This window comes from Falco peregrinus, chromosome 14 (assembly GCF_023634155.1).
Source record: "Falco peregrinus isolate bFalPer1 chromosome 14, bFalPer1.pri, whole genome shotgun sequence".
In the NCBI taxonomy this organism is placed as follows: Eukaryota; Metazoa; Chordata; class Aves; order Falconiformes; family Falconidae; genus Falco; species Falco peregrinus.
This window is the reverse complement of record NC_073734.1, coordinates 7,399,943-7,427,649: the sequence shown is the minus strand read 5'-3', so window position 1 is coordinate 7,427,649 and position 27,707 is coordinate 7,399,943. Positions and strand designations below refer to the sequence as shown.

The 27,707-nt window shown below is 40.3% G+C and overlaps 1 protein-coding gene across 2 annotated transcripts in view; it reads left to right on the top strand.

Moving 5' to 3' along the window:
- The first annotated feature begins 1,238 nt into the window (after positions 1-1,238).
- CDH13 (cadherin 13) overlaps positions 1,239-27,707 on the top strand; it is a 509,204-nt gene continuing 482,735 nt past the window's right edge. For both annotated transcript variants that reach the window (XM_005234781.3, XM_027782937.2), the window contains exon 1: positions 1,239-1,391. In XM_005234781.3, the coding sequence (XP_005234838.1) occupies positions 1,347-1,391 (45 nt within the window). In that variant the 5' untranslated portion in view covers positions 1,239-1,346. The remainder of the gene's footprint in view (positions 1,392-27,707) is intronic.

Genomic DNA, 27,707 nt, shown 5'->3' with positions numbered 1-27,707 from the left:
CAGAGTTGTTGCCACACATGAGGGGTTAGAGTTGGAAGGACACTGTTTTCCCTTGGTTTCAGTCCAGTGTGTAAGTAAAGGAAGGTGTGAGCTGTAGATCAGCAGCAGCTGGGGAAGCTATCATACAACACTATTCACAGCAGGAAGCTCCTGCTGATGCTGAAGAACTCAAAGTAATTGGTAGCTTCTTTGAATGTCTATCCCTTCCTATCTGCCTACCTGCCTTCCCCTCCCCATGTTTCTGCTCATCTCCACTGGTGCAGCAGCTACCTGTGGTGGGGAAGAGCAAAAAGTGGTGGCAGCTGGCTCTGCTGGATGAGCAAGTAAGGGAAAATCATCAGTTGTCAGAGCTGAGGCGGCCTTTGACCCTACTGAAAATGGGGGAAGGGTGCTGCTATGTAACTCTGGTGACTGCAAGAAGACAAGTCAAAAAAGGACTGGACTGCTGTGGTAATTGGAAGTGGCAAGAGAGGTGGAGCTGGAAATGCAGACAGAAGATTCATTCGTAATCTTTGGTCCATCTGCCTGGTTTTACTTGCTGGGTTACAACACAATCAATCCAGAGAAAGCAGGTTCCTGAGATATTAGGTCTTCTCTTTCAAGCAGGGAAAGTTTTTTGTAATTGAAGGGCATGCACCTTTGAAACTTTGCCCTAGATTCAAGTTCATTGAATCAAAAGCCAGTTCTGCCATTACCTGAGCAGTTAATAAAATCTATTGCCTTATGATGGATTTTTTTCTGCAGGCTGGAATGGATCTGTCTTCGTTGTGATTTGTGAGATTGAGGGGAAAACACAAAATATAATCTGTATTTCTGCTGCACTGAGAAATTTCACTGTGTTCTTCTTCTAAGGCTTGGAAGTAACTAAAACTGCAGTGGTCATTTTTTTGATTTATTGAAAACAAAGCATACCTTATTAACATTTTAATAAAGACAATCTCTTTGCAGCGGTGCTTAGAGTTGCTTTTATTTCTCTCTGTGCAATTCCATTCTCTAAAAGAGAAAATACTATTGAGATCTGTAAGGCATAATTCGTTAGACTGAAACTAAACACAAATACACCAAAGCAAAACCCTTTCTAAAGGTGCTGTGTTTGTGAGAGGTGCTTGCCCAATATGTGTGATGCAAAATGGGGATGCTTTGTGAAGAAATCATCCTTGTAAAGCCATTGGTTCTGGTCATCAGAGTCTATCCAATGCTTTAGTGATGATGCTGCTGATCTATTTGGGAAGTTGGCTGGCTCTCAAGGCAGAGTCTCTTCTCAAAGGCTGTTTCACAGTGAAAATATGCTCAGTGCAGCCGAGTGCATGAATGAAAAAGCCTCTGGTACCTTCTAGTCTGGCAAAATGCAGCACAAAACTCAACTTACTCTGTCCTTCCTGCTGTCCCAGGTAAGAAATGTGTGTGTTTTCCTTGCTTTCTTTCATCTTCATTCTCTTGTGCATTTGGATTTGAAAGTATTTGTGATTCAGGTCTGATTTTTGAGTAATTATGTTGCTTGAATTACTGTTGAAAGATGCAAGATCTCTGCTATAAGCCAGTTGCTAGGAATGTGGAATCTCCTAGTTCTTTGATTTACAATTACAACAAATTTGCTGTGTGATATATGGCATTTTTTTTCCTTCAGGAAGGGTGGTAGAGGGAATCTTTCAAGTGTCTCGGTTGCAGCTGCAGCAGCAATATTTTCTGTCGTATCAAATGCTGCAACTTTGATTTGCCTCTTTCCTCTGTGCCTTTTGCTGGGGAGCAGGCTTATAGCCGGTTATAGGCAGCTCACATTATTTATTGCTCTTTTTTTTTGGTAAAAAAAAAAAGGGGGGGGGGGAATATGGAGGAAAAATAAAAACAGACCTTGCAAAAGGTTCCCTTCCCCATACTCTCTTGATAGATGTATAATACTCTGTTAGTGACTTGCTATGTAGCCTTTCTCTTATTAAATGTAATAGATCCCCCTCTGCCAGAAAGCTGAGGAAAAAACACCCAGCCTTAAAAACACGGAGCTGCTAAAGCCCTGCTGCTGCTGTCTGTCAGAGCAAGGGGACTCGCTGGGCTTTGACTTCTCAATACCTTCTGCTTGCTCTTTTTTCATCTTGCTGCTGTTACAGGGCTCACTTTTTGGAAGCTCTGGAAAGGTTTGAAAATCCTTTGTTATTGTCCAGTTTAAATGCCTCCTTCCTTCCTTTGTCTTAGCTCTGTAAACTCTTGCATTTAGTGACAGTGCACAGGATGCCGGTGCCACCGAGTAGAGAAAAAAGTTAATTTCTTTTTGACTTGTGATCAAGTGGTTTTGTTAACCCTTATGGGGTTGTGGTAGGTTTTAGAGTGTCAAACTAGTGCTTGGGACGGTGAGTTTGTGCACTTGTGTTTGTATAACTGTGATCTCGAGCAAGCATTTAGTCTGCTTTTTCTCCTTACCATCCTATTTTGAAAAATGGTGAGGGATTGCTGCTGGGAGAGCTTTATTGCTGAGAGGAGACACACCAAGAGTGTGTAAGTAGGAAGCAGCAGGGTGAACTAGATGCATGTATGCTGTGACCAAGGCTAGGATATTTGGGTCCTGGCTTAACCTGATAAGGAGTAAAAGTGTGAATGTGGGTGGCTGAAGTTATGGGATAGTGGGAGTCTCGGTGCCGGGGAACTCGTTTGAGCAAGCACATAGGCAGTTGGGTGGGTTCAGGATAACTATCCTGCTGCAGGGGGTGTAACAAATGAAAGCAGCTGCTTTGGGCCGTAGGTATGATGCTTGAATGCATTGGTGAACGATGAGTTTGAGGAGGCAGAGCAGTGTGTGCTGGTGATACGTGCGGAGTTTCTTGCAGGGCCTCCCTAACAGCTCAGGCTGAGGCTCTGGGGACTCAGTAGGAGGGCTGGTCAGTGGGCAGCTCCCCTGAGACTGCCTGAAACGAGTGGGCAAGCTGCTGTTCCTGGGGAGGGCTGAAGGGCTCTCGGGTGGGCTAGGATTACCTGAAGGGCTTCTGGGGAGGAGAAGTTGTCTAAGTGGGATGATATCCAGCCTGGGCAAGCAGCTGGGCTGGCAAAGCTTCCCAGGGAGGCAATGCTCAGGGAGCAGGGAGGCTGGGGGGAGAGGGCAAAGACAGCATAAAGGTAACTTTTGGATATACTGAGCTGGTCTTCCCTTACCTTGGGCTTGACCCGCCATCTAGACTGTGGTTTCCTTGGCTTTATTGGTGTTTTCAGCCCTTTTGTTGGCCATTTTCTCTAGTACACTACTGAGTTAATCAGCTTGAGTTTGGATCTTCTTTAGTGGTCCCTTGTAGGAAAAGCAGTAGGTGTGTGATGGAGGAGGATGGACTTCTGAGGCCTATTAAACCACATAGCTGGCATTTTCTTAAAACAACAGTATCTATGTAAAATCTGTCAAGTTGCAGAACACCTGATTCTGAAAACAGCTGCACTTCATTGGTAACTTTCAGTAATACTTCAGTGTTTCTTGTGTTGCTGAGCTGAGAGGAGTTCTAGTATACTGCAGGACTGAGCTTGTGGTGCTTTAAGGTTGCTTTGTATTTATGTGCTTAAACTGCACCCCACCCTCTTTAATAGCCTATGTAGCTTTATCTGACAATGTTTCCACCTGATGATTTAACACATCTCCAAGTTTACTTTATAGATCATGTCTAAGGTAATGAATTAGGCCATAACAAGGAAGTGTACATAATTCTGTCTTCAGGTATAGGGGCTTGAGTATTGGCAGATTAAAGCATGAACTCAAGATGATAACATGCTAGGGAAAGAAAAGGGAATAGCTGAAATGCTGTTTGGCTTTTCTCTTTGACACAACACATGCACAACTTTCATGTGACAGGAAAAGTAAACAGAAGAATGTGAGAAACAACATATTAAACATGCAGCCATCTGGCTGTGTAGTGGTTGTAACACATCTTGTGGGGGTTTTTTATGTCGTCTTTCTTCTTTTTTTCTTCCCTTAGCAGTAGCTATAATGCTTCGTATAATACAGTGCTAGTGGAACCAGCAAAGCTCAATCTTGATAAAATGGTCTCTAAGCAATAGCAATCTAGTAATGCAATACTTTCTGTGGAAGTAGAAGATAGGAATAACTTCATTTCAAAGTAATGACAGTGGTTTACAGTGTAGAAAAAGTTTGAGGGAATTATGTTCATAAGAACATGAACTGAAAAAGGCTTTTTTGTTATTAAAAGATCTTTTCTAAAATTAGTAAATTTGTTTTTCTGTGTTCTTGGTCTGCATGTAATTCAACTGCATTTGTTAAATATATATAAAAGAAACAAACTTGCCCTTTGAGGCATGATGGGGAATCACTTGTTCATTTCAACAAAGCATCCCATTAAGTAAGTTTGTAAAAATTGCAGTGAAGAGGTGGGAAATAAATGAAACTTTTTTGCAATGGCTTTGCCTATGCTGCTACTATTTGTCCTGTTTTCACCAAAAGGAAATCAACATTAGTTGGAGTAGCTGAGGAATGTGTTTCAAGTAATACTTTAATTCAGGATCACCTCTAAAACTACAAAATATAGCTATAATATACAGCTTTATTGATCTGAGGCTGACAATAAAAACTAGGTGTACTTCGGTAGCTTGTACAGTTCACTATACAGTGTATAGTAAGCAGTAAATACATACATTTTTATATTTATCAGAATTTTTTTACGTTTTTTCTGAAGGTTATTTTTGAAGGCATATATACAAATATTTGTGTTAAAACAAAAGTTGTTCACAGGCTTGTGTTTATATGTTATGAATTTCATGCAGGCAGATGAATCAACGTAAAGTAAAGCTTACAAGATAAAGAAAAAAGTATTTTCTGATAGCTTTAACAATAACTGTCCTGTTCCACTGGGTTGAAACTAAGTCAAGTGGAGAAATGTATAGCTTTTACAAGCTTAGCATTACAGTGACCAGATTAATTTAGTCCTCAAACTCTTATGCATAGCCCATTCTGCTGCATTCTTAAGCTTTTATTTTTTTTCAAATTTCTCCAGAAGAGGGCTCCATGCACAGCTTGAAAGTCAGCACCCATGTATTAAAAGCAAAAGAAATTTATCAGCTTCATGAAAAAAGAAAAATCTTGTTCACACAGTCAGTTATAATGCTAAAGATGATGCTCAAATTCTGAATAAGCATTTACCTGTTGTATCATGTTGCTATAGGTCTTATTTTGTTCAAGATTGCTTATTATTTGAGAGTTCTAGAGGAAAAGTTCTGTATCTCTTGTGCTATATCTGAGTTGTAAAAAATACTTTAAAAATGTTAGAGAAACTCAATTGCTAATTATTATGTACAATTATTTGTACCGATAGGCATTTTGTAAGCTGACTGACACTCCTGACAGTTACAGGCTATCATTTTTGGTTATGCAGTCAAAAAGATCTTCCACTTGCGTACCTCACTTAAAAGATGGTGTCTCTCCAAACACAGAGCCATTCCAGCAGTCATGCTGTGCTATTTGTCAAAGTATCGCTTTGGAGGGAAGATTGGCCCCTGGTAATTAGTATGATTTTAGGCAACAGCTTCAACCTTTTAAAGTTATTCTTAACAGAACCAGACCACCCCCCTTACTGCTAAATAAGGGGGATTTGTCTCAATGGAAGAGAGAAAACTGCTTGTGAAAATGCTTCTGGGGTTATGGCATTACAACTAAACACATTGTTGTGTACCACTTAAGAAAGTCTGTCTTTCAATTTAAAATGTAGCTTGGGTAGTATGTTGGGACCTGGTTTCTGTTTCTGATGATCAAAGATTGAAAAAGGTTATTTTAGCACATGTAATATTTTTGTGCCATGATCCGTTGGGGTTATTGACTTGATCCTTAGTGACTTGTCAGCTAGGCAACAAGTATTTCAAAAAGGTATCTCGATAGGCCAGTGCAACAGGAATTATTAGAACTTTGCAGATAGTAACAGTGGTGCCCCTTCAAGAAAATGTGAAGTTCTGCCTTTTGCCTTCTTCCTTCCTGTTCGCTGTTAGATCGGTAGGCTTTTCCCATCCTATTAATCCTTAAGGGCAAGCCAGAAACAAAGCTGTTAGTGTTAGACTCTTTCTGCACTCACTACTAGAGTCACATCTTCAGCTGCTGGGTTGTACCAATGTGCTGTGTGTCAGGATTTTGGCCTCACATTTCAGAGTTCCTATGCCAGTGTAAACCTTTTGGGAGGAAGGGGGGCTTCATCTGGGACTCGAGGCAGGAACGTGAGGTTAGTGGTTTTTTTGTTTTGTGGATATAATTTCTTCATTCCATCTTTGTCAGGTACACATACTAAATTCACTTTTTTTATGTATCACTAGTATTCTAACCAGCAAAGCTTCATCTGTGCAGGAAAAAAGACAAATATACCGTGTCCACCGGGAGGAGAAACAGAATGAGAGGGATTTATCATCCTTAGTTTGCTAAGTGGGCTATAGCTCTTCCCAGTTAACTCTGGATGATACTAGTGGGTTCTTGATCATGTCCATATGGTTGCATTGTGCCCTACCCTAATCACCAGATGGATGGGACCAGCCCATATGGGAGACTATTTTTCTGTCACTTCATGTGTCCTGCAGCTAGCACAATGTTAGTATATACAAATCAGTAGGGTATTAAATGCCAAACAGGAGTGAAAAACAAGACTTGATTTATTAACCACTGTTTCATTATTCAAAGGTATTGGAAATTTGCCCTCTGCTTTTGCTTTGGGTTCTGATGCAGACTGTATTCCCTGTCAAATGGAAGAATCTAACTCTGACAGCCTTACTGTTTTGTATGAAGGGAACTCTTTGCACTACTAAGTTATCCAATATTCTGCTGTTTTACACCATTAACATTCTTGGCTAAAGAAAAAAGAAGGAATTGAAGATTTGGTTTGATGGAGCTGGTTAAAACAGCTTTAACAGACTAAAATAAATACGAGCTATTAAAAGTGGGGTGAATCTTTTCAGCACATGGCAGTTATCGGTATCTCCAACCACTTGGAAAAGTTGATTAAGGTGTTTAAATAACTTCTCATATCTATGAATGTCCATGTCTGGGTGTCTAATTTGGTATCTTTATGGGCCTTGGTTTTAGGAAGCTGAACATCTGCCTTCAGGCTTTTGACATGACTCAAAATTGGGCACCCATATGCAGCTTTTAGAAATGATCAAGTTTTTATTGCTTAAGGTTTTTCAGGCTCCATTTGTTGAAGGTTCTATTCCCCAAATTACTATTTGAAAAAAAAAATATCCAAACCTAATAATAGCTATCTATTTCGGTCTAAACTCTTTCTCCTGCTGTGAACAACTGATGTTTAATTCCTTATTACTAATGTCAATGTATATATTTCTGAAAGCTAATATTTAATTCCCAAGAATTTTGCAGTCTGGTATGTAATGAAGAGCAAATAATTCTTGTGTGTATGATGGCTATGTTAATAGGAGTACAGACAGAAAGTGGATTTCTGAAAGTTTGAAGAAGTTCTTGGCAAATGAGCAATTGTGACAGATGGACCTTGTGGTAGTAGTGTAACAAGGACTCAAAATGCTGAATACCATGGGTTCTAGGCCATTAAGCTGTCAAGTATTGTTAATATGGCTGTATGCAGAGAAATATGTATACGTACAGCTTGAATTTAGGATAAGAGATGTTCACTTGCAAATACCTATACCTGTAAGCTTTTCATAGCTATCACTACTTGTGTGCTGAAGCCTACTGGCCCCTTTTTCTCCCCTAAGTTATGTTAAGTGTGAGTGCTCCTCACTTGCCCCAGGACAAAGTTGGCAAGCTTGACTGGAAACACAACTGTGGGAGTACTGATTCTATACGTTAAATGGGTGTCTGCCACATGGACAGCAATACATCTGTGCACAGGTAGAAAGAGGAAGAATAATGTCTCATACTGCTTCAAATCAGTCCACAAAACTGTTAGAATATTGAGTTTTGTTTGAATTGCTATGGAACAAAAAACATGTTACAACATACCATGCTGATAATTGGATCTTCTACTTTATAGACACTTAATCTATTTCTTTTCATTGTCTTGGCATAACTTGAAACTGCAAGAAGGATCTCTGTGCAAACTGTCTCTAAAGAAGAGTCTTGGAGTCAAATATAAGGGACTTTGAACCCATAAGAGTAAAAGAAAAGCTGTCAGCTTTCCATGGAGTCAGTCACTGGATAAAAGGAGAAATTCTACCTGGATCCACTAGGTAGGGAGCTATCCCAGCATGTGCTATTTGGGAGGCTGGTCCATAGCTTGTATAGACATACAAGGATGGAGGCGGGGAGAAATCATGTGAAGTTGCCCCTTCTCCAGCCTATTATAGTTATCTTGATGTAAGATGGTATTTGAAGTGTCTGTTATGTTTTAACTTTGAGCCAACTCTTGGTAACTGCTTGGGAACAGAGTTAAAAACTGGGAACAGTGTTCCCAGATCTTGCATTTTCCCATAGACAAACTTCTGGCTTTGAGTTCCCCTGTTGCCGAATAAAGTGTACTTTATAAGTTTCTCTGCAGACAGCCCTCTCTTTGCCCTGAGGAATCATGTTTTATCAGACAACAAACAGCTATATCAAAATGTGAGAGCTGAGCATAACGCTGTGCTATAGTTGACAAAGCAGGAAACCCAGAGCATCTGGTACTTTGCTTTCTAAATGAAAGGAGATGGAATTAGCCATTAGAATTGGATGGGAATTTCCTTCCCTTTTAAACCTGTTGTTTCAGAGCTCTATCAGAGGAAGCTGAGCAAGTCCAACTGGGCTATGTAGCAGGAATGGATATCTCGGCTGCAGGTTTGAGCTGTTCAGTACAGTTATCTAACTAGCTAAATTAAAAGGTGTTCAGTTTGACCTTCTCCCAAGAAAAGATAACTGGTCTTGCAAGTGCCAGAAAGTCATGGGTATTATCTACCATCCTTATTCAGGTGAAATGCAAAATGAATATCTACAGGTAAAGATAAATGAGAATAAAATTAAAATAGCACAATTCATAAAAATTAGTTTTGATTTCTGGGCACTTGTATTAGTTTGCTACCTGAAGATTGTATCATAGGTGTCAAGCTAAGTGGTTTTATTCTCTTCCAAAATGTCTTTTGTGTTCATAATCCATGACTTGATTGAGCTATCTGGACTCTGAGCTCTGTAAGTCTTGATTTATGAATATTGATAATCCATCAGTTTACTTATACACAACTCTGACCTGAACACTGAAGTATTTAGGCCCCTGTTTGATCACCTTTCCTTAATATGTGGTAATTTCGTTGCAGGAGATAATGTTCAGTGGGATAAGGGTGGTCATTAAAGCCTAACAGTAATGGGATGTACACCTTTTTGCACCCACTTAAACTACTGTTCAGGAATTTTGCTTCTATTTTTGGAATTTTTTTCCTTCTGATACTTTCAATTAAAAAAAATCTCATTTAAAAATTGTAAAGAATGCAATCTCCAGTTTTAAATGCCCTCAATAATTCTCCCCAGTTGTTGCATCTATGCAGTTTGGTTATCAATGCAGAAATGTGGTGCTCTGTGTAGTGAGGGTATTGATTATTGCAGTCTGACAAAAAATCAACTCTTCAGATGATGATTTTGGATACAACATGTTACCAGGAAATAAGGTAAGGATGCTGGGAATAAATGCTGAAACTTCTGTATCTTGTGGAAATGACTTCTGGTTTCGCACATCTCTCAAACTTAGTTTTCTGAGTTTGCAACAGCAAAACTGTTGCTCACAGTAATGTGGGAGCAGGTCTCCAGCAGACAGGGATTGATTGCGTTGCCCTGCTTTGCATTATCTAGGTGAAGGATGGTTAGTATCAATGCCGTGTGCATTTCTACTATGTACGTATTGGGAGGCTTACGTGGCTTCTATCACTATTATATCTGAGCACCCTGCAAATGGTAATGAATTTATCCTTGCTACCCTAAAATAAGTGCTGAGTTACGACAGGAACATTATTCTGAAATGGGAGACAGCCTCCAACATCTGCCTGTTTCAATGACTTTCATTCTGTTATCTTAGTTGAGTAATGATGTAGGCTGCTGTCACTTTTGCTGCTGGTGTTGATTCAGTAGTGACAGTTCATCGTACTATAGAAAGATTAATTCTGATTGGAGGGAGCCCAGAATAAATATAGTCTTTAGGCCAATCAGAAATTGGTGTATGTAGTACTATTTTAATAATGCTTTTCAACTTTCAAGAATATAATTAGTTATGATTTGCCAAAGAACTGCCTATCTCTATACAGCTAGTATTTTGCATATAACAGAAACTAAGAAGAGAAAATGTTTAGCTGGTAACTGCACAGAGTTCTTCTAGGCATAAGGAAGATGGAGCTTACTTGCTTATAACGGGTGTTTGTCTGATGGCTGCTGGTAAAGTGATCAGTGGGAGCAGAGGAGGATGAGGCTGGCGGTGCTATATATACTCACAACATCTGAGACCAAAACAATTTGGGATAGAAGACGGAGGCAGATAATAAGCAACAAACTATGCTTCCATTACTTGGGTAGGGGGGAGGTGCTGGATTCCACTGCAACGTGAGACATAGTCTCAATGGAAGAATATTTCCTCCTACTGCCTGTTTTCAGATAAAGGTTCCCATATTCCCGCCTTTCCTCAGATGGGAGGAGGCAGAGCTACCGAATGCTTGGGCTCCTCATGGAGGGTGAGCTGCATGGTCATCGTTGTTCCCCTCCTATGCCTACCTTCCAGAGGTGTGCTGGTGCTGTCCTAAAGTGCCATTCTTAGTGAGACGCATGTAAATGTTTGAATTCCTTGAGGGGACTATTACATGTGGATGGAACATTTGTTACAAGCCTGAAACACGTGGCTCTGTGGGCTTGTATGGATTATTGAAAGCTAACCTCTGACTCCGCAGAACAGCTGCCTCTTCCTGTATGGTTATGTCCTCCTGAAATGAGGATTCAATCTTCTTACAGTTGCCTACCAGGAATGCAATTTTCAAAGCTTTTGTTCCCTCATGAGTCAGGCACACAAGCACAGAACCTGTTTGTTGCTGTGCATGGGAGTTAAATGTTGATTATGGGTAGCCGAAGGAGTTTGGCTAAAATAGAAACAGACTTGCTTGACTGCTATAAACTCGTGCTGAACCTGAACAAAATAATTTTTCCAACTTGTTCCTGACTGATTTCTGCATGCTCAGTCTGTGGAGTTTAGCTGGGATATAAAGGAAGCAAAAGCAATCACGCACAGCATGAGTGGTTCTCCTTGCCTTACCTCCAGGCTGACTGGAGGCATCAGCATTCCTGTAATTTCCTTCTTCAAATTACTTTTTGTCTGTTCCACTTCATCTGTTCAAAAAAATTTGAATAGTCTGAGTGCTCTTAGTTTTTCTACTCAAACTTTCTTCCAGAACTTCTAGTGTTGGGAGAAAGGATGAATGCTTTTTGCTAATATTAACTTAACTTTAGATGGTCTTCAACAGGCCCTTTTGGAAACTCCATCCCTGTTGTTGGTGCTTATAGAGGTTTTTCTTTTGTGATAGATGACAAGGTGATGGGGATTTTTCTTGCAGCATGAGGAAAACCAGACACACTTAACCAGGACCTATGTCAAATGCTAAAGGAAAGTGACTCCTTATTTTCACTGGGAATCTGCAGATTGCCTGGAGTTAGTGCAGTGTTTAATAGTAGCTTACTGTATTAGCTGAATTAGTTACAATTTGTTGCATTCTTAGGTCTGGCCTGGATCTCGTGCATTTCTTGGTATATTCATATTGCCCTACTCCTTTCTGCCTCAGTCCCTCACAGCAGTCTAGTTCTATCTGTGCGCGTGGAAAAGATAATTTAATTTAGCTACCCCGTTAATGGTTTTAAATTGGTGATCTCTTAGAGTCTAAAGTACTGGGATAGTTGTTTGATAATAAATATGCCAACATAGCTGCTGAATTTCTTGTCTGTTTCTTTGGCTTACTGAGGAATACAAGAAAGAAGATCAAACCTAACCATGCAAAAATGGAAGGGGAAACCCCCCCCCCTGTATTCAAACCTGTAACATCTTGCAGCTTTTAGGATTTAGAAAGCAGCCTTTTGTATTTGCAATAGAGTTAACAGGTGTATATAGGAATGGAGTGCAGCATCTAGTCTGATCCCGCTTGATTTCCATATCTTCATTTACATGCAGCCTTAACTGATAGTTTAGGCTGACACCCATATCCAGAGTTCTTGTTCCTATCTGGATCTGAAGTTGGCATCTGGAAACAGCAGTACTTTAATCTGTTCTACGCACATTTCTGTGTGTCAGCATGTTGGTTTAAGAGAGGCAGGAAAGTTAATCCTTTGTAAAACTGTATCTGTTTCCAGCATTCATTAGCTGTCCAGCCACAGAACTCTTCTCTTCTACATTATATGTCTTGGTGGGACTTATTTGTTATCATTACTTTACGTCTTCATGGGCAATATTTATCCCTGTCTGCTGCTTTGATATTGCTGTATTTGTGATCATTAAATCCATTCTACTGATGCTTTGAGGAAACTTGTTACTGAACAGCTGAAATAGAGGAAGGTATCGCCTAGGTTTTAAGTCACTAGTTGTCTGGGGAGGGAATAAAAAAGGAGAGAACTGACTGGATATAGGGTGTGAGGCCAAACCAGCTTCATTGCAGGAGAGCACGTTGCAATTTATTTTGGAACTGTTGGCTTGTCACTACTTTAACTGTCTGAAACTGTTTTATGCATATCAAAAGGTGGTTTCCCACATGTCCTCAGTGTAACACAAGCATACTTTTTAGCTGCCTACTGGTGGAAGTGAGTATATCCCAGAGAAAATGGAAAGGAAAATGAAATCCCAGACAACCTGGGAGGAGAGGAGAATTCTGGCTTTCTAGCAATACATAAGAATCAAGCTAGATACTAGGAAAAGCTGGGCAATGTCTTGCTGAAATGAGTATTGTGGGGCAGCTGTTACGAGACATAGATGCTCCAAAGCTTTGTCATATATTATGATAACCCTTTCCCTACCACTTTTGTTAATATATGGTTTCATAGATGTATCCCCTTTCTCGTATTCACTGACATCCCTTAGAGGCCAGCTGAAAAGCAGATATTAAAGGGAAAAGAACTTGACTTCAGACACATTTGCAAACTAGCTGTTAGTCTTCTGTAGGTCCTTCCATGTCTAAAGTAGAAACAACCCTCCCCTGACAATGGAGTGTACCATTTTGTACAATGGATCTCCTTCTGACACTGTTTTTCTGGGGTGTTTGCACCACTTGTGATTCAGCTGGCAGTGCCTGAGTTTAAGCGCTGATAAAGAGAACACAGTGGAGTGCAAATACGTTTGACCTTTCAAAACCTTGAGAAGAAAACAAAAATAGGGAAATAGTTACTTTGCAGTTTTTCCTTGCACATGTGTAATGACTGCCAGCAAACTAGCATTCTTGTTTCTGCTTTGGGAGCCTGGGTAGCACAGAGGCTTCTGGGCCTGAGATCCACTGTTTTATATCTGTTTTTCTCAGGACAGCATCTGTGCATTGGCCTGATGCTGGAGTAAAGGTGCAAGTAAATTTAGATTATTTTTTTCAAGTTCATATGTTGGCCTGTAGTTCAGGTCTGCTGCATCCCAAAATCTTTACTGTTTGATAAGCTGTGCTTGTATAATTGGCATGCTGGTCTTGGTTCACTTGCCTGATGGTCAGGAGTTTTTCAAGTGTGAAGTATTGCTGCAGCTGTCACTTTAAATCAGTAGGTTTTTTTCATTTTTAAATAAAGTAGCACCAATACAGAAGTAAGGCCTAGGTACCTGGTGAATGTTTCTGCTGAAATCCCCAGCTAACTACAGCCTTAGTCAGCTCGGATGCAGCCGCCTCTTAATACTGCTGTGAGAAACTTTAAAAACCTTGTAATTCCTTGGGTGCTCTATGGTGTAAATACCCCTGTTCAGTTGGTGCTGCAGTGGGCTTGCTGCGGGGCTTGCTCTTGCCCTGAGTTAGCCCTTCCTAGAAGGGCTGGGCTTCTTAAATTGCAGCCTGGCTGAGTCAGGGGCATGCCAGCCCTGTTACGCTGCCACTCCCCACGTCACAACTACTTCTGGGGAGTATGTGTAGTTCTGAATATGGATCCAAATATGATGGGAACTGAAGATCCTCCTTGCTTTTCCTCATAAAACTGTTGCTGATTTGTGAGCACATTCCTTTGTTTGAAAAGCAGAGAAGTACATGCAGTACATGTCCCAGCCTACAAGCTAGAGGTGTACGTGGTGTACAGAAAGCTGTGCCAAGCTCTAGGGGTAGGGTTTGAACGAAGTGATCGGGCAAACTTTTCTTTTAAGCCTCTTTGGGCAAGGGAGGGAAGGCTATGCGGCACCTGGGGCAGGGCTCTGATCTGGTATTGCTACAACTATTTTTGGTATTTCTAAAACTACTTTGCAGTTGGTGCACTGGAATCTGGATGTTCTTTTGGTTCTGAAGCAGCTTAACTGTAAACAATAGTACCTTCTTGATTTATTTCCACTACCCTGCTGCCTGTTGTGCTGGTCAAGTCTGGTGCAAGAGGGAGAAATGTTTTTTCCCTTCTCATCCTACTTTCTTATTTCCTGATTCACTGTGTAGTCGCCTCCTGTGGTTACATGAATTTCATTAATAGAAAATCCTGAGAAATCTGCTTAAATAACAATCAATGTGTCTTTTAATATTGCCTTCTTCCGTACGTATGTTGTGAATTGGTGAACTATTTGATCTGATGACTACCTTGGCACCTGTAAAAAAAAAAAAAATAATCTCTGGTTCAGTGCTATTAGCAAGGCTTCTTGCTGAAGCAGAGTTGCTGGACTGGAAGGTGTGTAGTACTCCTGAAGCCTAAAAAGAGAGGAAGACAAAGTGTGACTGCAGTTTCATAGGTAAAGAGCATCCTTCAAGGAAGGGATTACTTTGTATTCTATATGATTTAGTAACTCTTTACTGTAAAATACTTAATTAGTCCCTGGATAAGCATCACTAGTGTATCAAGCTTGCTGTCTTTCCCAGACGAAGTTTTAACTAGTCCCTTCAAAGTTATGCTCCTTTTTGTGTAGTCTCCTTCTAGCCCAAGGCATTTTATTTGTGCAACAGCCTAGCTTTGGCCGGAGGAAAGTAGGGCAGGGAGCTTGCTTAAGAAATAGCTGTGGCTTTGAATGTCCTTTAGGTTGAGGAGAGTTTTGAGCTTTGGCCTTCCCTTTGCCCAGCAAACTCTGTCAACTTTGATGATCTTTTTTTTTTTTTTTTTTTTTTTTTCCACTTCTGTCTCCAGACTGTCCTGCTTCATTAAGAATCTGAACTGTAAAGCAGTGCCTGTTCCCACCAGAGCCACATGCATAAAACTGACCTTTGGCTCGGATACAGAGTTTGGTGTCAACCTTGTCCTATTACCAAATATAGCATCAATCTTACTGACAGGGTTTCCAGGCAGCTGTGGCTGAGGGGGATGTAGGCAGTGAATGTATCTGAACGACACAAGTAACTTCTGATCTCTGTACTTGGCACCGAAGCACATGCACAAACAGACCCAGCAGAAGAGGGCTGTTTCTTCCCCTGTCCCTTGCCCTATTTCTGTGTGGGCACCCTTCCTAGAGCTGTGGCTTGCCTTTCTGTGCTTGGCTAGTGTGCCTGGGGTTCAGACCTGTCCCTGGCAACAGGGAATGGCTGTTGGCCCTAGTGGGGATAACTGTGCTCACAGCACTTGGAGCTTTGCTTCTCTCTGAACAGCCGCATCCTTCTTGAGCATCTTGATTTCAAGTGTCTGTTGAAGCACTGTAAACAGATTTCCTTCGTTTCTGTGGCACTACATGCTGTGTTGTGATACATTTTGTCTACTTTAAAGCTTATGGAACTGTAAACTAATGAATCACTAACAACTAATTCCGAAGGGATCACTCATCTCCCTAGGGCAGTGAAGATATTTTTGAGCTGGCTACACAGTGCTATGGCAGTGCTTTTTGAGACCTGCCTGGTTCAAATCATGTGGCAGTGATACTGCCAAAGGCTGCCAATTCAATAGAGGATTGCACACAAATTCCATGGGTGGGAACTTGCAATATTATTAGACACAGCTAATAATAGTTCCTCTTGACTTCTGAAATGTCAGAATGGTCTTGTGAGTAACTGCACTTCAGAAAGCATTAACCTTTTGTTTGCCACCAAGAGCAGTCCCTGACATGTTCAATGCTGCATTATACTTGCAGTACATAAAGGAAGCACTTTGGAAACCAGGAGTGTCAAGATCCCAGAGCTGCAGCATCAGTCTGGGGACCTATGGCTATGTCCTGTGTGAGTACAATGACTAGAAAGATGAGCTCCTGCTATCCAGAGATATCTAAGATCTTATCAGCATGCCCATCTACCTGATTTTCCCCATCTGCAAAGAGCTTTAAAACCTAATAGTGAGAAACCTCTAGTGTGTAGTATGCTAAAATAAAGAAACAACTCTGTTTTCTTTGAGGGGGGGTAGGTTAATGTCTGACAGACTGTCCCAGAGTCAGGTCTCCAGGGTTTCTGGAGTTCCTGAGTATATGTCCCAAAGCAACTGCTTTAGAGCTGGGTCTTCTAGCAGGGGACAACAACTCCACTTTGCAGAGAACTTCAGAAGTTTTCAACTGCTTTATGAACCAAGTGAAACCAAAAGTAAGAAATCTCTAAATGCTCTGTGGAACTAAGTTAATATTCTTTCTTACACTAGCCATTTATTTCTTTTTGCTGTCTAGTGCATCTAGCAAGGTACCAGCAGTGTGTCTTCAGCTGCAGGATTTACTGTAAGATTTTTATGGACTGCTGGAGAACAATCGGGAAGGGATTTTGATATGTTGGCTCTAAAGTGGCAGAAACAGATAAATGAAAAAACCCAAATGCCAACGCCTTCTGACTAAGAACTATTTTCAGTAGGAAGAGTAAGAAATTAAGCCATGAGCTTTTGTGTCCTTTTGAGGCTATAACTAAAAACATACCTCCTAGAGAGATGAGCTGTTTTTTAAGGGATGCTGGATGCTTGTCTCTCTTTGATTTGGCTAAAGTTGGGGCACTTGCCTGTTGTGAATAGAGCTGCATGGAAACTACATGAAGCCAAGCCCTTAGTTGGAGAGCAATGCAAATACAGGGGAAGGACAGATGACCAATACTCAGAGTACCTCTTCTCAATTACCTTTTACAGCTCTTTATAGTAGTTAAGAACACCAGGTGGATGTATCTTTTAAGGCAGAATTTCATAACTTGGGTTCTATGAATAACCTTACGTAATGAAGGGACCTCACTTTCTGTATGCTACGATATCTCTAATTTTTATTTTCCTGACTTCTGTGAGAAGGTGGATGACAATTTCACTTAAGAGCAGGAAAAAGTAAAACATAAAGCAGGAAAGTAGCTTGTGTGAAGCCCTATAGGAAGCCTTTAACAAGTAGGATGTAATCACAGCTCAGGACCCCCAAACTCACCCATCAGTACACATTGTCCCTGGTACTGAGAACCCAGAGCAATGTGCCTTGTTGGGGGTGGGGAGAATCTTGGAAAGTGACTTGCATACTTTCTATTTATTAGAATTAAAAAACTTTAATTACAGTAACTAGTTTGTATCTTAATGAAAAAAATCCATCTGTCTATTTCTGCAGTGCATCTAACTGCCAGCATTTAATTCTTTCTTAAAGATACATTGCTCTCTTGTTGTGACAATGAAGATGTATTTTTAGTGTGCTTGGGGAATTGCAGTTAACAGAATGATTTCACCCGAAGGGGAAGCTTGACTGTTGTCATTTTGTTCTTGTTCAATAATCCAAAATACATCATTGACATCAATGCTTTACTAGAAATAAAATAAGATTAGGATCAATGGTTTTTTTAAAGAATATTTTCCCTTTTCCCATCTGAGTGAGCGTGGGGTTTTTGTGGTGTTTTTTTTTTTTCCTTCAAGTGTACTCAGACTTTTTTTTCCTTGTCAATTAAATGCTTACAAACGAGATTTAGTTTGTGTGCCTACAAACCTGAGAATAAAAGCAGGAAATATTTCTCTTGTAATAAATTCTTTTATTCCTCCTGTATTTACTATAGCTCTTCCCCTCTGCCCTCTAAATCAGGATAATCAGACACTGGAAAACATAATTCACGTGAGAATCCATGTGAATCCTGACAGGTGGACACCAGAGGTCGTCTCAGCTGCTCATCACCATTGCCGGATAAGCCCCATCTTGCACAGACTTAGGAAGTTGTCAGGGTGTCCTTTGTTTCAAGTTCATTCTCCTTTGTCATCCTGATAGGCATTAATGTGCAAAGGCACTTGGGGAATTATGAAATGAAATTGTAGGTGTTCTTAGAGATGCAATGTCAAACAACTCAGTAGCACATGTGGCAATTGCTGGATCCATGTTTCTGTCATGCTTTAAACTTGTTGAAAGAATTAGGTTCCTATTCCCTTTGTGTGCTGTCTGCAGTTAGCTGTGATCAAAGAAAAGAGTGGAGGTGGTCTACTAGGAATGCTTCTCTCCTTCTGCATGAAAGAACAAATTACTACAGTTCTCTCCTTCATTGGAATAATATGTTCATCTACCTACTTCTGAGCTCAGTTGACAATTCTTGTAATGAAGTATTGGTACAGACATTAAATTCTTCTCGGATGGCTCAAACTGCCATGTAAGTAGCTCTTTTCAATTGCTGCAGTCTTACTCTGAGATGGTCTGAGGAGGGAAACAGTGAGAAGTGTATCTGCACAGACTTCTCAACGTGACCAAGTTGATGGTCTCCTTTCCAGGTCTAGTGTACTGTGGAGCCCAGAAATACCATGTAACGATCTCTAGTGCCCTCAGTAAAATATTACCTAGAAGTCTTACATCAAAGAGTTTGCAGCTGACTACTGAAATGAATTTTCTTTTGTTTCTTTATAGCATGATTCAGGCTAGAGGTTAAACCTAATAGCTAAGAATTAGTTATTAAAATAATATTTCATCAGACTCCTGTATGTGAAACAATTGGTAAGAAACAAAGTAATGTTGGCCAATATGAATGATACAATTGAAATATGAATTTGCATTTATGACAGTTGTGTATATTAGTTCAATACTAGCACTTTTCTCCTAGGCTTCTGTGTTTTAGGTAACAGGCAGCATTTGAATTAGAAGACCTTGAAAAGAAATGCTTGATTTCTTTTTAAACTTTGTGATGATTTTGGCGTTATACTTGAGAGCAATTGCTGTAACATCTCTTTAAAAATCCAAGATGCATATCTGTCAAGTATCGGTAACAGTTAAGCATTTTGTTTATTTTCTGCTTTTAATATTTACGGTATTAACAGATGATAAAAATGAGATTTTCTTTCTCTGAGGAATCCTTACAATTCAATTAAGCTGGGATTTTGTAAATAAAACTCTGATTTGAAAGAGAGTAAACCTTCCTGAGCTTTTAGGGAACATATATACATCTGAATGTCCTTGCTATTCTCATACTCTAATCATTGCTGTAAGCCCATTCAAAATATTATCTAAGTACTGACAACATCCTCAGTGTTAGTACAATGCATTAAAAGAGTCTTTTGTGCAATCTCTGCTCTCAAGGACAAACCACATCAGCTGACCTGCCTGAAACACACGCTTGTGTTTGTGCTTGTTTATTAAGACACAACAAATGGCAGAATTCGTATTTGCTTTCTGGAATCTAAATGATCTGGAGAGAAACATTTTGTGATGGATAGGGGAAGTGAACTGTGAAGGCATTAGGTACTGCAATCAAGAGAGTGCTGTGCGTATGCATGTGTGTTGTGTGAATGTTTGTATGTATGCATATGTGAAGGTATGTATGAATATATGCAGGATCATATAAACAATGTAGGTCAGGCAAAAGCAAATGTAAGTGCTATAGCTTTTGTTGTGCTACAATGGCTTTTTTTTTTAATCCCAAAGGTAACACTTGGTTTGTAACTCATTATTCTGTTAATTTATACTCGCACTTTAAGATTGAAGCTTCTGAACTTTTTTTAAAATTCGAGCTCAACTTAGGCTGCATTTAAAGTTCCTCTAAATTGAGTCAGATATTCAAACAAAATCCAGTCAGAACATAGTCATGACTCCTGCTGTTATGTTTTGAACCTGTGTGTATTTTTGAACACAAACTTGTATTTCTGCTATGAAAGCAAGTTCTCAATAAGCTGTTTTGAAGAGCAAGAATTGAGTGTCTCTGTATCTTCAAAGCAACCTAATCCAGCTGCATAGTAGACTTCTGAATTTATGCTTGCTAAATTTTTACAATGAAAGCGGTGATAAAGAAATGGCAACTGTGGACCAGAAAGGTGCATGGAGAAGTTTGAAGGACTGGTCTATTAGAAGACAAATAAAGACTTGCCAGGTTTGATACCCCTACAAATGTCCAGTTGTTACCCTAAAGGGCATTGTATGGGACCATGTGGATTATTTCCTTCCTGTACAGTTTTAGCAGGCTGGATCTGATCCTTTTTAACCACAAGTGCTTCTTATGTAAACATGCAGCCTCACAAAGGGATTTTTTTTTCCTCTGGACAAGCATAAATCCTGTGAACTATAGCCAAAAGGATATGGGCCTGTACAAGCCATAGGAGTTGTCACTTTAAGAATTTGGAAATACTTGTTTGCAAGAGAATACTGATGGGATTTTAAAAGAAGCCTGAAAACAAAGGATTAAAAACATGCACAGACATTAGAGATGCATCAGGTATAACTCTTGCATGGCAGCTTGGAGCAGACTACAAAATGGTCGTTTTACTTTATCTTGTGGTGTGGTGTTATAGCAGAGAATTGTGTGTGGAGGAGGACATGGAATGTGTTTCCTTTTTTCTCCTGCTTTTAAGTACAGTGACATGTCCTAATTTAGACCTAATTTTCATTCCTGTAACATTCCTTGTAATAACGTCTAAAGTCCTCAGAATTAATTTGACTGGAAAAATTCCAGAAGGACTTTCAATTTTTCTCATTAAAAACATTATAGATGTCTTAATTAGGCACTGTTATTAATGGTAATATTACTCAATTTAGAACTACACACTTAAGATGTGGTTACCTCTAGCGTGATTAGTCAGAGAAGCTCTGCTACGCAAGGATGCACACTAGCATTTTGAACAGTTAAATATTTGAGCCAGATGCTCAGCTGTGTAAATTGTGTGACTACTGTGACCTCAGTGGAGCTAGACTATTATACATTAACTGAGAGCTTGATATCTAAGGTTACAAACAATCTTTTCTGGCTCATCTCCCTCACTGTTTCTCCTTTTCCTTTCTGGTGTTTGCTTGTTTTATCTCCAAATGATGTACTTAGGGTAGAATAAATTTATGAAGTAATACATATATATATTTGTCTCTGGTATAAGATGTTTAACTGCTGAAATTAAGCTGGAGCTACCCTGCACTTGTATTTCTTTTTCCTCATGTTATCCCAGGGAAATTTCACTGACTTGAATGAACTTGCTCCTGATTTAGAACACAGTTTGAGGACCTTTTCACAATGTCTTTGACTCTAATGGGTGCTCTTACAAGCTTCAAGTTGCTGTAATTTGCTTTACTTGGTGAGGACCTTCTGCTGCCACATATGAGGGAAGAATGATATGGAATATTTTACTTGCTTGCCTAGACACAGATTTATAGAAACTTTTAAAGTACTCTGTGGACCAGTTAATGTGTGTATTTTCCTGTTAGAAGATTGAAAGGAGCTATTTAGATTAACTATATTTGTTCCTGGCTTCATTAGGACATAAGAATCCACGACAGTTTTCAGTTCTGTAATTACTGGCTGTCACTTCTTTTTGATGTTACTTATGTTTATTGTGATTGTAGATGGGAAAGTATGTTAGCTACAGTGACTATTGCATGCTGCTCTGTGACTTTAATTGGAGAGCTTGTGCAAAATAAAGCCAGTATTTTGATTATCATCAGGGTATATGACCTCATTTAAAAAAAAAAAAAACAAACCAAAAAAACCCACAACCAAAACAAAAAAAAAACCCACAAAACACATGTACCCTCAACCCCCCAAAAACCCACAACAAATGTTCCAACTTTTAAAATTATTTGGAAAGTGTAACCTAGCAAACTTTTGTATGTTCTATTACACAATAATCACAGTGTTCAGATTATATGTGTTTTCAATATGTAAAATGTCATACAATCGTAATATCATCTAAGCTGGGGAAGACCTTTAAGGTTATAAAGTCCAACTGTTAACCCAGAGCTGGCAAGTTCACCTCTAAACCATGTCCCTAAGCACTGCATCTATGTGATTTTATTTTTTTTCCCCAAGTCATCTCCACAATAAGTGATCCCACCATCGCCTTGAGCAGCCAGTTTCAGTGCTTGATCACCCTTTTAGTGAAGAAATTTTTCCAAATAACCAATTCAAACCTCCCCTGGTGCAACTTGAGGCTGTTTCCTCTTGTCCTGTTGCTTCTTACTTCGAGAAAAGACCAACCCCCACATGCCTACAACGTTAGCTGTGTATGAGCTCATTTGCGTGGCAGGAAAAGATGATCCTTATGTGAACTGTGTGAAACTTAGACTTGTGTTATCTTGTAGGTAGTTTAACCATTAAATGAATGGTCGTCATGTGTTTGGGTTAAGATGGACAGATGTGCATGAGGCTGTTAAAGCAAAAGGCATCTGGATATACCATTGGTATGTGGGATAGTACTGAAACCTCAAAATGGTACAAGCATTTGCATCTGTTCACTGATGTATGTAACAAGTTATTTGGGGTAGTAGGATATGAAGCTTAAAAGGAATGTAATGGCTTTGCCTTTAAATCATTTGACTACAGCACTGTCATCTTTTATTAGTTGTAATTTTATAAAAGTTTAAAATTGAGCATAATGTTGCATATAATTCTAGAACATCTGGTAGCAATATCTAGTAGCAGCTGTTTAGTACCTGAAATATAAACAAAACATGATATTATCCATAGCTGTCAGTTAATTTTCCTGGAAGTACTAGTTTTGGAGTAGGTGCATTAGGAAATAGGTCTGGTCAGAAGAAAGAATGGCTGAAAAACAATATATTGTTCAAAACTTCAGCAAATAGAACAGGTTTGAATAAAATCTAAATCAGGAATAGTGGTGTGTTTGTAAAAAGACTTTTTTGCTACTGAAATGAAAGAAAATACTTTAGAAGCAATCTTAAAATGAATTATAGCCCTTAAATACATTGTGCTTTGCTACTGGAGTGCATCCTATTAACAAGTCTAACTTTTCTTACTGGTTTTCTCAATCCCTGTTCCTACAGGGGAAATTATCCAGTGATTTGACTGTGGTGATATGCATATCAAATTGTGTTACTGTCCCTTGAGCCATAAAAGGGGGGTGGGTGAGGGAGGGGCAACCCAGCACAACCCACCACTGCAAACAAAAGTGAAAGCAAAGTAAAAATGAGGTGACAGCTGTGTCTTTCCCTTCTGCAGTTCACTTGCTGCTTTTATTGTCTTGTTCTGACTTGGGATTCAGAGGAAATGTGTAGGCTGCATGGTCACATAGACCAGAGAAAATGTGCCTTTGGGCTGCTGCAATTTCTACTGCGACCTGTAATACCACTCAGTTGCCCATTCTGAAGTTTTGTGGTTTGGGCTTTCTCCTTATGTCCCAGGGCATCACATGTTTGCTCATTGAGGGTGAGAAGATGATGTAGCATCAGTTGCATCTGCTGAGGGAATGTAACTTTTTTTTTTGCATAGATACTACACTGGACGAGCATTTCAGACACCCCTAGCAATAAGAATGTGCTGGTTTGTGCGCATTCAGTTCTACACTCAAGTAGATGTTCATGTGACATGTCTATAAGCTGTTCCTTTTAAACCTTGCCGCTGTAAGAAACAGGTGTTAGCCAAATAACCTGATTTTAGTGTTACTTGTAGCAGATTCTGGGCATTCCGGAGTCAATGGTGGGATTTATACAGAAGCATATTGAGATCCTTGAATATTGCAGAGCATGAAAAAAACATGTACACGTGGCACTAACATCTTTTCCTTCTCTTTTGATGCTCCCTTCCTGATTCCTCTGGGGTATGAATTCTGTTTAGGACACCAATATTCTAGCAATCCATTTAGCCAGTCATTATTTAAACTTCTTATACAGAATATCACTTCAAGGATAAAATAATGTTGATATTTGACATGTGAATAGATTTTTCTCACTTTGTGTTTACGATAAGACTCCCTGATGAGGGCAAATGGTTAACTGTGATACTGGCTGTTTTTCTTTTTCACTTCCTAGTAAGGACACAAGAGGACTCTTTAAGAACACGAGCACAATGAAGTTTATTTCTGTCTGGGGCATTGGTTTTCTTTTGATGTTTATTTCCAGCAGTGATTAAAAGTCACCCATCCAGCATCTTGATCTGTGCCTACATGAGTCTGAATGTGTGTTGCAGAACAACTAGATCTGTGACTGCGTAGGCACAACTTTTTAATCATCTAGGCATATTTAACTAGAAAAAAAATCCTTATTTCTGTTATAGTGAAGTGATATTTTCAATGGATGATTCAGGTACTTTACCTATAAGATGATTTTAATAACATTATGCAGTATGGATGTTCAAGTGTAAATAATTTATAATCATAGCCTCATGCTGGAGGATGCTAAATATCAGTAATTTTGTATTATAATTCATTATGGATGACATTGTGCCTCCCAGCAGGCTGATTGTAAAACTCCCTTGCCCTCAGTAATGTCAGGATTTCATTTTAAGTGTTACCTAAAAAATAAAATGATAACACTTATTGCTTAATCTAATCTTAATTTAATTAATTGAGTAATAATTGTGTATGTCATCTTATTCTAAAGGCTTGGAAGTTCACTACAAACTGACCTAAATCTTACAGGTTTTAACTCATCTGTGAGATATAAGTCCTCGTATATGCATACATAAAGTACTTGTAAGCACTTAAAAATGAATCCAGGATTTTGACTTGATTGTGTGTACAGTGTATTCCCTTGCAACCAAACCTTAGCTGCTGTCATCTGGATTATGATGCTCTTTCAAACAATAAATACAACAAATCATCACAAAATCATAGAATGGTTTGGGTTGGAAGGGACCTTAAACATCTATTTATAACTCCTCTGCAACAGGCAGGGACACCTTCCACCAGCCCAGGTTGCTCCCAACCCCGTCCAGCCTGGCCTGGGGCACTGCCAGGGATGGGGCACCCACAGCTGCTCCGGGCAGCCTGGGCCAGCACCTTGCCAGCCCTGCATCTGACCTAAATTTCTTCTTTCACTTTAAAGCCATTACTCCTGCTACCTCCATGCCTGTGTAAAAAGTTTCCCTCCAGCTTTCTTGTAGGCCCTTTAGGTACTGGAAGGCTCCTACAATAGGTCTCCCTAGAGCTGCCTTTTCTCTAGGCTGAACAACCCCTATTGTCCCAGCCTGTCCTAATAGGAAAGGTGCTCCAGCCCTCTGATCATCATCAGCAGGTATCAGCTACTACAGCTTGATCAGGAGAGTTTTTACTCTGTATTAACAAATTATCATCATAAGATCATTAAGGTTGGAAAAGACTTTTTAAGATTATAAAGATCAACTGTTAACCTAGTGTTACCAAGTCCACCAATAAACCATGTCCCGAAGTGCTACATCTATACCTTCTTTAAATACCTCCAGGGATGGTGACTCAACCACTTCCCTGGGAAGCTTGTTCCAGTGTTGGACAGTTCTTTTGTTGAAGAATTTTTTTCTAATATCTAATCTAAACCTCCTCTGGTGCAACTGGAGGCCATTTCCTCTTGTCCCCTTGCTTCTTACTTGGGAGAAGAGATGAACACCCACCTTGCTACAAGCTCCTTTCATGTAGTTGTAGAGAGCAATAAGCCTCCTTTTCTCCAGACTAAATACTCCCAGTTCCCTCAGCTGCTTCTCATAAGACTTGTGCTCCAGACCCTTCACCAGCATTGTTGCCCTCCTTTGGACGTGCTCCAGCACCTCAGTGTCTGTTTGTGAGGGGCCCAAAGGTGAGCACAGTATTTGAGATGTGGCCTCACCAGTGCTGAGTACAGGGGGACAATCGCTTCCCTAATTCTGCTGGCCACACTGTTTCTGACACAAGCCAGGATGCTGTTGACGTTCTTGGCCACCTGGTCACACTGTTGCCCATTCCTGTTTTCCAGTTCAGGGGGCTGGGTAGGTGGAGAACTGGTCTTACTATTAAAGACTGAGGCAAAGGTGGCATTTAGTATCTCATGCTTTGTTGGTGTGTTACGCAGTAACTATGTTATAGAGTTCCTCTGCTCGGGTGCACTTGCACAGGTGTGCTCACTGCTGCCATCCGATAGTGGCAAAACAGCAGGGCACAGCCTGCAGCCTGGCACCTGGGTGGCTGCACATTCCCACCAGAGCTCTGTTTGGGCAACTGCATCAGTTGTGGTGGGTGCAGAACTTAGAGAGGTCATAGCTTTCTGCCAGGTGAATGCCATTGCTCCCTGGTCAAGCTAACAGGGCTTCAGTGCCCTTCCTATACGCCCTTCTATGTCAGCTGCCATGCCAGGCCTTGTTTGCATGATCTGCTTGTGAGGATGCAAATACAAAAATGATGTTTGCATACTCATTGCTAGTGCTCCCTAAGGAGTTTTTTTATGAGGGGAGGGTGGAGGCAGGGGGGGCTTGTCTACCATTGTTCCTGGTCCTGCCCAGGTCTGGTCAGCTGCTGTTGCTTGAGCTGTGGGCTCCAGGCAGGTCTCTGCTCCCCTGAGGTTCCCTTAGTCCATGAAACTACACTGGAGCACTCTGCTGCTGATTGTGCCAGCACCGGAGCAGCTTGCCTTGGTGACTGAGGTTCCACTCCTGGGAAAGAGGAAAGTGTGGATTTGAGTCACCTTTGGATGGAGGATGAACTGGAGTGTAAGTGAATGCTCTTGGTGTTAAACAAGAAAATATAGAAGATATAAAACCATTACCTCGTCAAATTCTGTCACTTAAAAAGACTGAAAGGAGTAGGTCACAATGAAAGGACAAAATTAAGTCATCAGTATCTTAAATAGAAGGAGCTTCATCCTACAGCTCTTGAGGTGACATTAGCTGTTCTCAAACATGCTTAGGACTGGTCTAGCACTAGGCAACTATCTTGTTGTCTAGGTCTGTACTATTAAATTGTTTTCCTCTGCATGTAGAACGCCTACTAGAAGTGGTTTCTACCCTATGTTCATTCCCAAATGTGCCAGGATACTGTTAACAGGAGCTGGCTAGGGTGGCCCAAGAGCTTTTGCATAGCACCAGCTGCCTCTAAATATATACACAGTGTGCAGACTTTTTATTTCCTCCTCTTTGTGCTGGGTCTCCCAGACTGCAGTTGTGCCCAGTGCTCCCTGGGTAGGGAGCAGAGACATAGACATCTCTGGGGCTCCTGGGTTCTGGGGTTGTGAATCTGAAAGTTAATGGGAATGACCTTTTCATGTTCCTTGTAGCCAATAAGCCCATAAGAGGCAACAGTTGCTTCACCTTAGGTTATTTAATCTCAAACCTGCAAGAGGAGCTGGTTAAGATGCCAAGATTTATTTGGTGTAGAGCATGCATGCCAAGTATCATCATGTAAAGAATGTTTTTGTGGCTGCTTTTCTAATCTATTTCAGCCAAAGCAAGTGAAAGTCTCCCTGCACGATTTTGATTCATTTTATTTGGGAGAGCTTTGATGATGGTATTACTGTACTTCCCTGAGAGAGGGAGATTTTTTGAGACTTCAGAAGTCATCTGGAGGAAGCCTGAGCAATGTGGTCTGAGTTTGAAGCTTTGAGGAGGCTGGACTAGCTGACTTCTAGAGGCTTCTTCCAGCCTCAAGTTTTCTGTGACTC